Raw genomic sequence first — 11,402 nt, 5'->3', positions numbered from 1 at the left:
ATGAAAAGGGGAAGAGGACAGTGAGTAAGAGTGTGTGTTTTGATTTGGTAAAGAGAAAAAGAAAGAAAAATAAAAGAAGAAGAAGAAGAAGAAGAAGAAGAAGACATTGTTGGGTTGGTCAAATGTCTTTTTTTTTTTTTTTTTTTTTTTTGGTATTAGAAATTCAACCCCTAAAGGAAAAGATAGACATAATTGAATTGTTCCCAACAGATCACAATAACAACAAGCATTCATATCTCCACCTGATATCTACTCTTCTTTTATGGACACACATCCTCTCTCTCTCTCTTTTTGATATCCTCAATGCTCTCCTTTTTGACCTACACCCAATATTAAATAAAAGTTAGCGGCAACTAATTAATAGAGGAACAAAAGAATTCTTAATCATTATAGTCTACATAGATCTCATCATGAATCATAAATTGTTTGTCTATTTTATTAATGAAAAGTAACCAGATTAATTGATATATATATATATATATATATATATATATATATATATATATATATATATATTTTATGTTGTTCTTGCAAAATAAAAAATATGGTTTAAATAATAGTCTTATTTTTTATGGCTTTAATGCGTAACCTTTGTTCATTTTAATTAGTTTACATTTGGAAGGTTCATCTTACGAAAATGTTTCAATTTTTGTTTATTTTTATTTTTATTTTTTTAAAAAACGAGAATTGACATTTTTTAACGATATTCCAATTAAGATAACCTACAAAGTTAAAAGTTTATCGTAAAAGAACAAATAGTTTGAAAGTACAATAATAAAAATTTTAAAAAAATGGAGATAGATCAAAGTAATATTTAAACCATTTACATATAAATCTATCAAATATCAGAGTAGCTATAGAAGTTTATCAATTCAATACGCTATTTTGAAGTAACTGTTGAATAAGGAGACATGAAAAGGGATTAAAGGTAGAGAGGTTCCAAAAATGATAATAAGGGTTCATATTTAAATGTACTTTTTTTTCAAATTAAAGTTCACAAGTGAGTAACATAGTTGAGCAAAATAAGGTATGATTTTTGAGAACAAAACACAGCTACCTCACATTCACTGATCCCTATCCTCAAAAGCAAAAGGTAAAGTTGGTAAGTGAGTTCTAATTTGGGTTTTCTAAGATTTTGGTAGTACTTGTAATTCTACACAAACACATATCCATTTTAAGTTGTTGCTATGTCCATAAAAAGCCTCTTTAACTGCTCTCTGCTCTGCATGCTCTGATCTCATAAAGAATGGAAATTGAAGTTTCTTCGGCTGCCAGTATGTATGGCCCTACCTTCCATTACAGACTCTCTCTTCTCTATTCATACAATAATAATAATAATAATAATAATAATAATAATAAAAAGAGACCCACATTCCTCGCGTGAGTCTCATAATTCAACAATAACACTCTGCCCTTCTTCTGATCCCCAGATTTTACTCTCTTAATTTCATAGCAGAAGCAGAAGAAGATGAAGAGACCCCACTTCGTTTTTTTTGTTTTATTTTCTTCTCACTTCTGTAATGTAATTCCAAAAAGTAAAAAAATGAAAAACAAAAACAGCCTTATTCTTTGTACTATAGAGTTGTGTTGTTTTAAAAAATTGGAGTCCCATTCATGTCGGCGCAGCAGACGATAGTACGATCTGAAGTGGTCCGGTAAAAAAAAAGTTGGGTTGTCGTTTTTTTCACTCATGCTCACGGGTTTTTCTTCTTCTTCTTACCTCTTTTTCTTTTTTTCTTTTTTCTTTTTTTTTTTTTTTAAAAAAAGATATATTTTGCTTTCTATCATTCCAAACTGCAAACCGACAGAGGATAAGGGGTTTCAAAATCAATGCGCGCGCTTCCTCGACAGCGATGGATATACCTGATCGATGCTTACTTATTCTCCGGATCTCGCTGAGTTGTATATGGTTGGGCTTACATTAAGCCCTAAATATAGTATTTATGGGCCGAATTTTATTTTTGTTATTACTATGGCCCAATTTTGGAGGATGGGATGAACCAAACGACAAACATGTCGACAATATGCAAGGAAACCGGATGGATCATGGAAGCATGGACAGATGACACTTCAAAAATATACGTTCTCGAGGCCCAGATTTGATATTACTACGAAGTTTGTTGAGTTTCCACAAAATAGTGGTTTGTCAAATGTAATCATGGACTACAGGCACTAAGGAGTATATATGTCTTTGGTTTCAACCTCAATTTGGTATACTGAATTCAGTTGTATGAGTGATATAATGGTTTGAGAGAGTATTCTTGCAACTGGGGTCTATGAGACACTACATAAAAGCGTCGACATATATATCAAAATACATCGAGAAAGGATCTCTCGATGCATGAAGGAACGTCGGAAGATGAGTGTGGAGAAATGAGTCGGAAGAAGAATTATATTTCCGACGCAAGCATGAAACGACATCTGGAGTTCCCAACTCCCGACGTAGGAATGATGCACATCAAGAGTAAGAACTCTCGATACGCTTAAGGATGGCGTCATAAGTTAAGAACTCCTAACGTTGTTAAGAAAGTGTCTGGAATTCATCTCTCCCGATACGCATCATTCCTGCATCAGGAGATTATGGTTTTTTACTCTTTTTTTTCAATTATTATCTTCATTCTTTTTGTAATTTAAATACTTTTTTGAGTTCCAATTCGATTTAAATTCGTCGAGATATGAAGAATTTCTTGTAGTGAGAGAGTTATTAAGTGTAATTATAGCAACTATTAACATAAATGCTTAGTTGGCAAGCCACTATTGGGTCTTCTTGCATGACTTTCCAACCCCTTGAAGTAATTGTATGTACATGTTGTGGTGCATTGTTCTTTAGAGCTTATGTTACGTCTACCAGACTTTACATGCCTTCAATAAGTTTGGGGTCGTCACGTATGGTCTCACCTCTTCTCTCTTATCAGACTTAAGTAGTCATTTAGGTCACTAACTTCCATGGGCTAACTCATTCCATGTTTGTTATAAATGTTTGATTTTCTGGCGTATATAATAGGAAAGAAAAAATAAAATCTACCAATATAATGCAAACATGATTCGTGATTTAGTAGCTTACAAACAGAAAAGGTCAAAAGTGGTAGGCCATTACATAAACAAATATAATTTTGGGAAAACAAAATAATAATAGTAATAAGCAATGCATCTCCATAAGATCCGCAACTGTGGATGGAAGAATCTTTGGGAGTGATATTGAAAGAAACAAAGCGAAAGGGATCAGAAGATATGGTATCCTTTTGGAATCTTTGAGTCTTGAGAGAGAGAGAGGTGACAATGACAGACACCCTATTAGATATTGAGGGTTACCCAATTTCACTATATAATATTCTTCTTTATTTCTTTTTCCTTTGCTGCCTTACCAAATTACCCATACTTTGTCTCCTAATATACTCCATCACAGCAACAAAATTGTTTAACTTTCATTCATTTGACAAATGAGTATCCAAATGAAATACTTGTAATAAAGTGGATGACAATGCAAAGCACTCATGTTACATATCATGTGAAATTATATGATATATTTTTATTGTGATTATTGACATTTGACAACACGAGTATTCTGAAAATAAACATTTTTAACTTTAATTTTAAAATAATTTTATATCGATGGTTGCAACTTTATATTTAAAATCTTTTTTATTTTTTTTTGTATAAATAAATAATGGGTTAGGTTATTGAGATAAAGAAAAGATAGAAAATTTGTAGACTTATTTATTAATTAAAGTAACTTGTGAAGTAATTGAAACGAAGAGATAAGATTGATATTTGAATTAATATTATAAAATGAGTTATTAATGAATGGAATGGAATGCTATGTTATCCCTTAGTCATCAACCAAGGAGCCACTATTCTTATCATGTCAGTGTGATGCCAATTCCAAGTTGGAATCTTCCACATCCTTTGGGTTGTTGTGACGGGATCCAATCCACTATATTTTTCTATACACATCACATATATATATATTGCCTCAAAAACTTTCTTTCCCATCAAATATAAAAAAGAGCAAAATTGAGGAGTAAAACGTCTAACTCAAACAACAATTTGTTCATCCCAATTCCCCATTTCCCATCTCCAAAAAATGATCATTCTGACCTCATTAATTATTCTCTCGGACCTACCCTTTTTTAATTACTAGCCATCTCTTGAACCTAACCTTTACCTTATAATACACCTTTCCATAAACATATAAGTTTGTCCATTAAATTGAGTTTATATAGATAAATGATAGTTTTTATTTTTTAAAATGTATAATAATACGACGGAGGACTTGAACCTTTTTATTTTTGTGTAGGAACTAATTGAGTTGAGTTGAGGTTAACATTTTATTTTTAAATCTACGATGTTTATATGTATAAAAAAAATTAAATCAATTCAACCTTTCTCTTCAAATTTTTGAATTAGGGGTATTTAAAAATAAATAAACATTATATTGTAGTTTTAAATAAAAAATTGTTAAAAATAAATAATAATTATAAATCCATTAATATCAATATTTTAGAATCACTTTATAAATCGTAATTAGATTAGTTATTTTAAAAGTTTCTAACAGTTTCAAACAATTTGAAAACTCTAAATACCACAACTCATTTTTAAGTTACAAATTTTTAAATTAACTTCTTAATTATTGGAAATTGCACAAACTATATATAAAGTTCAACTAAAAAGAGTGTTTCACTCGCATCCTCAAATTATAAGAAAGAATAACACTAAAAACATAAAAAAGAAAAGAAAAGAACCATGTTGATATTTGTTAACAAAGTTTGTCTTTAGAGCCATGTATTGAATTTTTGTTTAAAGTTTAATAGTCGTACTATTTGATGTTTTTTTTATTAGACAGGAATCGAGGTAGTTTGTTTCTTAAAATTTAAATAATTAGAATTTTACATTCTGGAATTATAGACATATGAAATTGTAGATGTCCGACATTTTTATATTAACATATTTGTTTTTTATAAATATTTTTGTGGATATGTAAAGAATATTTTATTATAGATGTCCGACATTTTTATATTAACATATTTATTTTTTATAAATATTTTTGTGGATATGTAAAGAATATTTTGATTAATAAATTTATTTTGTATGATTTCTATTTGAGAATGTCTTAAATTTAAGTAATATTCTAAAATATCCTTACAACTATTTATTAGTATATAAGAATTTGACAATAAATTAAATGGAAATAGACATTCACTTAGGTGATTTTAAATTAATTTTTTATGCTGATATAATAATTGAAAATTAATTTTAAATATAAATTTGATTATAAGTTTGATTGTTTTAAAAATCAATACTGGTTAATCATACTTTCCAATCCTCTTAAAATTAGAAAAAATAATCTCAATTACAAATAAATAAATTATTTAAGTGGTTGATTGATTAAATTAAAGTTTAATAATGATGGTTATCCTAATAGTTAAAAAACGGGAACTGCTTAATATCAATGTCGTGTTAATCGTGGGGAGTGTTTAGGAGATTTAGAACCAAAATTATCTTAAAACTACAATGACGACATCTTAGTATAGAAATACTATTTTGTAGTCTACTCTAAACATATATTTGCTATAGTATTTATTATTTTTGCTACAATTTTTTTTATTTATCATTTTTTGTTATTCATTACAATGTCTATTATTGCCTTTCAAAACTAAAACAATCACATTTCAAACACATAATGTTATAGTTGAATTATGATAACCAATTTTTTTTTACCTCAAATGCTATCTCAATGTTTCTACTCCATTCTAGTCTAGAGTCCACGGTTCAAACTCATGCTTAACCAAAAAATAATAATAACAACAACATTAAGCCTAAGTTTTATTTGATCACCAAGCTTCAAAATATTACATCATTATCTCTAAGTTTTGTGTTTTGGTTTCAATTTAGTCCTTAGGTTACAAAATATCGTATGTTTTACCTTTTTTTATTTTGGTCCTTAAGTTTTAGTATTTACATTTCTACTACCAAAATTTCGACAATAAATTTAGCCTTAAATTTCTGTTAATTAATTTAAAATAATTAAAAAGAAAAGTAACGATGGAAAATCAGGAAAATATAAATAATTATCATTAATTAGTTAATAGAAGTTAATACTAACAACAAAAGAAAGTAAGCATCTAATGGAAAGGGAAAATCTTGATATTTAGATTCAATAAGATTCATAAAACAAAAAAGATTTGAAAAATAAATTTAAAAATTGGAGGTAAATTTGATTTATAATATTTTAGAACTTAAAAACTAAATTAAAAAGGGTAATATTTTGAAAGGTGATAAAAAAAAAAAAAAGAGTTAATATTCTTCTATTTATAATTTTTAAATAAATTTATTCAGCATAAAGTAAACCGTCTATAAATAAAATTAACTAAAAACTAAAAAACCAAAAAAAAGTTGGTTACTTCTTTGTCGTTGTGGAGGGGAAGAACGTTGAAGAATAAACACTCCGCCAGAACTAAAATGGAAGAGAACAAGTAATTTATTCCCAAAATCTGCTGTCTTTCCTTTTTATGAAACATTTTCTGTTTTTATATGTATTTATTTATTTATTTCTGTCCTTAATGAAAGAAGTTGAAATTGATCACAAAATAATAAATAATAAATAATAAATAAGGAAAAAATGGAATACTATAGAGACCCGCAAGTGGCGGAAGTAATCGTATGAGTAGGATCCTCGCAATCGCAACACAACACCACGGAATCCAAAACTGTTTTTACTATTCGTAATTCAGGAGAAGTAAATCATTTGGGTTCCGGAGAAATGCTATATAAACACCTCTATTTTGTGGCATTACAATCACCGAGTGACGAATAAGGCAGAGAGACCGATAAATTTATATATATATAAAGAGAAACTCAAAGATGGGAGGTTGGGCCATTGCAGTTCATGGCGGGGCTGGCGTGGATCCTAATCTCCCATTGCATCGTCAGGACGATGCCAAAAGATTTCTCACTCGCTGCCTTGATCTTGGCATCCACGCTCTTCGTTCAAACCATTCTGCCATTGATGTCGTCGAACTCGTCGTAAGCTTTCCATTTCATTCTCACTCACGTTTATCTTTTTCTTATTTAATTAATTAACCAACAATCTGCCTCTCCATCTTGAAGGTTAGGGAATTGGAAAACGATCCCCTGTTCAACTCTGGCCGTGGATCTGCCCTCACCGAGGACGGAACCGTAGAAATGGAAGCCAGCATCATGGATGGCCCTAAACGGAGATGCGGAGCGGTGTCCGGACTCGTCACCGTCAAAAACCCCATCTCTCTCGCCCGTCTTGTCATGGATAAATCTCCCCATTCCTATCTCGCCTTCTCTGGCGCTGAGAAATTCGCTAGGCAACAGGTTACATGCTATTTTCATTCTGATTTATTTTTTCCCGATTTCGTAACCTCCAATTTTTCTGACACTTCCGATCGCCTCAGGGTGTTGAGCTTGTATCCAACGACTATTTCATCACCGAAGGAAACGTTGAGCTGCTTCAACTAGCCAAAGAAGCCAACGGTATATGGGTAAGCCTAAGCCGGCCGCCATATAATCATTCGTTTGAAACGGACTTTTAATTAACATTCGTTTGATTTTTTATTTGAAACAGTTGGATCGCAGGGTTCCAGTCGAGACATGTTGCGCAAGCGTGGAGACGCCATTGCAAATGAACAGCGTCCCAATCAGCGTGTACGCGCCGGAGACAGTGGGATGCGTAGTGGTGGATAGCGAAGGAAGGTGTGCCGCCGCAACGTCCACGGGTGGATTGATAAACAAAAAGGTCGGACGTATCGGAGACTCGCCGTTGATCGGATTGGGGACGTACGCGTGTGATGTATGTGGGGTGTCGTGCACGGGAGAAGGGGAGGCGATCATAAGAGGGACATTGGCTCGAGAAGTGGCGGCGGTGATGGAATATAAAGGGTTAGGACTACAAGAAGCGGTGAATTATGTGATAGAAGAGAGATTGGATGAAGGGCTAGCGGGATTGATTGCAGTGTCTAGCAATGGAGAAGTGGCATGTGGGTTCAACACCACCGGGATGTTTAGGGGATTCGCCACGGAGGATGGGTTTATGGAAGTTGCGATTTGGTAATCTCAATAGTTAGATTAACTAAGAATGGGAAATGGGCTGAGTAATTTGGCTTGGGATTATAATTAATGTTTTTTTTTTAGTGTGGTGTGTGTTCTACTGTTGGTGAATCTCTTATGTTCGTCCATTTTCTCTGAAGCTCAGATGCTATTTGTGTTAGCAGCAAATAATAAAGCCCGTAGTCCTAACCTTTTATTTAACCTTAGCAGCGTTGTATATAGTTTTCTTTACGCATGGTGTTTGATTTGAATTTACTTTTAACTCGTTTTTTATTTTGTAATCCCGTGGCTAACAACTGACCTTGACACATGTGAAAAAGGGATGAAGTTTTTCTAGTCGAGATCTAGACACTCAAGTCATATGAACTAAGTCCTCTAACATGAAGAGGTTATGCCAAGTATTAAACTAAACTTGTTTTAAATTATTATTGGATAACTTAACGAGATTCACAAATATTGATATATATTAGGCAAACTTTTCATCTTCGACGTAGGAGGTTTGAGTCCCCCAAAGCCAAATGTTTAATAAATTTTTTTTTTATAGAAAAAGTAAACATTTGAATGGATAAATAAGCATGTTGTGCCATTTAAATCAAATAAAAATGTTTATTATTTATACAAGTACAGTGTTGTAGCTTTTTTCCAAAGTTTATAATTTAAAAGGCTATTAAAAGTAAGTTAATTTACTAGTTGGGTTGATATCAAAACTCATAGAAATGTCACTAATATATTTTAAATGCAATGCAACTAATTAGTTTTCATCACAGAATAATTAAAATGAGCACAATTAGTGAGACATGACAATTTTACTATCAACTTAAAAGTCAAATGTTTAATTCACTCATCCAACACATTGTAAACAAATTTATTACATTGCATGGTTGAGTATTTAACTTTGAAAAGGAATCTTTAGATCCACAAAGAGTAAGAATGTTTGTAGATTTGTATGTATGTTTACTATTGCATATATAGCATGGTTGAGTATGTTGGTTTGACACGTCCTTTTGTTTAAATTGTTTCTTAATAAGTAAAAAATTGTATACTCAATTCTATGTAAAAGAAATTAACAACTCAATTTTAATATAAGTATATATATATATATATATATATATATAAAATTTTATTTTTGGGTTTTTTAATTTTTAAGAGTGGTTGGAAAATAGATTATCTGAAAACTTATAAAACTAAATAAGATAAAAATAATTAACTACGAATGGGAACAAAAATGTAAAAATCCACCAAATGGAAAGAAGAAAGGTAGAAATTATTGTTGAGATAGGAGCAGCATTTGTTAATGGAGTAGCCAATGGGTGAGATGGAAATCGCCTATACGCATGAGCCAAAAGCCCTCCCAATCGAACTTGTGAAGGAGTGGTTAAGTGAAGCCCATCCGGTTCCAACGGAAGCCCCAATGCATCCACAATCATCACGTTCACTAAATCAATTCCAAATTGCCCCCTTCTTACTCCTTCTTTATACTCTCCCTCTCCCGACGCAATACCCACCTGCCAACACACATTCACGTTTTACCAAACTCAAATTTCAATCTCTAATTATTATTTTAATCCACTTACCTGAATAATTGGGAGCAATGGAATCTTTAGATCGGAGCGAATGTCAGTCAAGAACTTCTTCAATCTGCCACCGTACAGCTCCGAATCTTCTGCATTTTCAGTATCGCTTTCACCTTGATACCATAGAAGCGCTTTAATTTTCCCCCCTCTCAGAACCGATGCCTCGGCTCTGCTCAACAAATGGTTGTACAGATTGGATCCCTTTTGCCATTCCTTGATCGAAGTCCCGCCGATCGCACATGGTACCAGACCGATTACCGTCCGACCGCCGGGTTTATCCATTAGAATGGCGTTGGCAAAGGGCATGCCCGGCCCAATCCCGTTGGTCTTGAGAAAATCGATGTCCGCATGGAGTGGCTCGCGAGCTTCGACCCAAGTGAGATCTGCTGCGAAGCGGAGGATGTAAGGGGTTGGTGAGCATTGGGGCGGCACAACACCGTCCCACGTGGGTTGGTGAGTGAGGGTGCCGTTGGTGACACCGCCTCGTCCGGCCATGTTGCTCTGTCCGGCGAGGAGGAAAATGTCGGTGGGTGGTGATGGTTGTTGAGAGGCGGAGGGGATTTGGGCGGCGGTGGTGGTGAGAAATAATAGGCATAAGTAGAGCATTTTTGGGTTGGAGTGTGGCGGAATCAACCTGGGGGGAAACTGAAAGAATTTATATATAATTTGAAAACAAAGTATTACTTTTTGTTTTCAAGTTTTTAACTTTAGTTGTCTGTCTTATTATATCATTTCCCAACCGTAGTATTTACATTCCACTTGGCCTATATGGTATTTGCTATGTTTTGGATATAAATTTCATTTTTATTATTAATCATCTGATTAAGAAACATCCAGTTAAGAAATGCATATGTAACTCACTTTATAAAACAAATATTTCAGAACAATATCATGGGGAAGAAAACAAATGTTTCTAATTATTGTAAAAAAAACTCATGGAAAAGCGGCCTTAAAGGATGATATCAACAACATAACACATTGTCTTCAGTCTTAGTGGGCTCCTCAAAAGCTTTCTTTTTCTACAAACAAATAAACTCCATACCTATTTCTCAATTCTTGTACAATTTTTTAAATCATAGTTAAAGCAGCAGTAGGTTTAGTATGGCCAAATCATGGTGACCATTATGATTACTCTTACCTTCTGGGATGAAATTGTCAATAAAATTTTTAAACTTAATGATACTTTTTTAGAAAACTAATTTCTTTTTCTTTTCTTTTCTTGTGGATAAGATAAGCTACAAACATGGACTTGGGCTTTTAAACAGAATGTGGGCTGAGCCCATGTCCGCAATAACGTCAAATGACAAAACAGAAGTTCAGCCCACTAATCGAGAATCTACAAATCTCCTTTTATCTAAATAATCTATGATATTACACCTTACGTACTCCTCCAATTTTCAACAATAGACGAAAACTATGTTTAAATATTTTAATGGTTTTACATTGTCTATTTTTACCCTAACCCTCCCCAACTTTGCTATATTATATAAGTGATTGAGACCGATTATCTTAATTGGTATGGAGCATTTGGATCTATTTGGTTTTTTTAGATGGTACCCAAAACAAAAACATGAGAGCTTAGAGCTTATGCTCGAAGTGGAGTGTATAATACTATTTCGTAGGTTTGTTGTGTTGTTTTTATCATGCATCCAATAACATGAAATTTCATTTCAAAATCAATTAACAATAAAAAAAATTCATTTATCTAATAAAAAAAGACTTAGATAATTGAACGAAATCACACACAAAAAAAAA

The 11,402-nt window shown here is 32.5% G+C and overlaps 2 protein-coding genes across 3 annotated transcripts; one reads left to right on the top strand and one right to left on the bottom strand.

Annotated features, from left to right (window-relative positions):
• The first annotated feature begins 6,650 nt into the window (after positions 1–6,650).
• LOC103493576 (probable isoaspartyl peptidase/L-asparaginase 2) lies at positions 6,651–8,274 on the top strand. 2 transcript variants are annotated; one of them, XM_008454382.3, is made up of 4 exons: positions 6,651–7,023; positions 7,108–7,341; positions 7,422–7,508; positions 7,592–8,274. In XM_008454382.3, the coding sequence occupies exons 1-4, from the start codon at positions 6,862–6,864 to the stop codon at positions 8,075–8,077; spliced, it is 969 nt and encodes a 322-aa protein (XP_008452604.1). In that variant the 5' UTR covers positions 6,651–6,861; the 3' UTR covers positions 8,078–8,274. The 2 variants fall into 2 exon arrangements, with proteins under 2 accessions (XP_008452604.1, XP_050943843.1); XM_051087886.1 differs by having other exon boundaries at positions 6,805–7,023; positions 7,113–7,341.
• An 862-nt stretch (positions 8,275–9,136) lies between these two features.
• On the bottom strand, positions 9,137–10,346 carry LOC103493577 (probable carbohydrate esterase At4g34215). Its single transcript, XM_008454383.3, has 2 exons — positions 9,648–10,346; positions 9,137–9,578 (listed from the first exon to the last, which is right to left on the bottom strand). Exons 1-2 carry the CDS (start codon positions 10,251–10,253, stop codon positions 9,258–9,260), a joined length of 927 nt encoding a protein of 308 aa, XP_008452605.2. The 5' UTR covers positions 10,254–10,346; the 3' UTR covers positions 9,137–9,257.
• Positions 10,347–11,402: the final 1,056 nt, after the last annotated feature.

This window comes from Cucumis melo, chromosome 7 (genome assembly GCF_025177605.1).
Source record: "Cucumis melo cultivar AY chromosome 7, USDA_Cmelo_AY_1.0, whole genome shotgun sequence".
In the NCBI taxonomy this organism is placed as follows: domain Eukaryota; kingdom Viridiplantae; phylum Streptophyta; class Magnoliopsida; order Cucurbitales; family Cucurbitaceae; genus Cucumis; species Cucumis melo.
The sequence above is the reverse complement of the archived record's forward strand: the minus strand, read 5'-3'. Positions and strand labels throughout refer to the sequence as shown.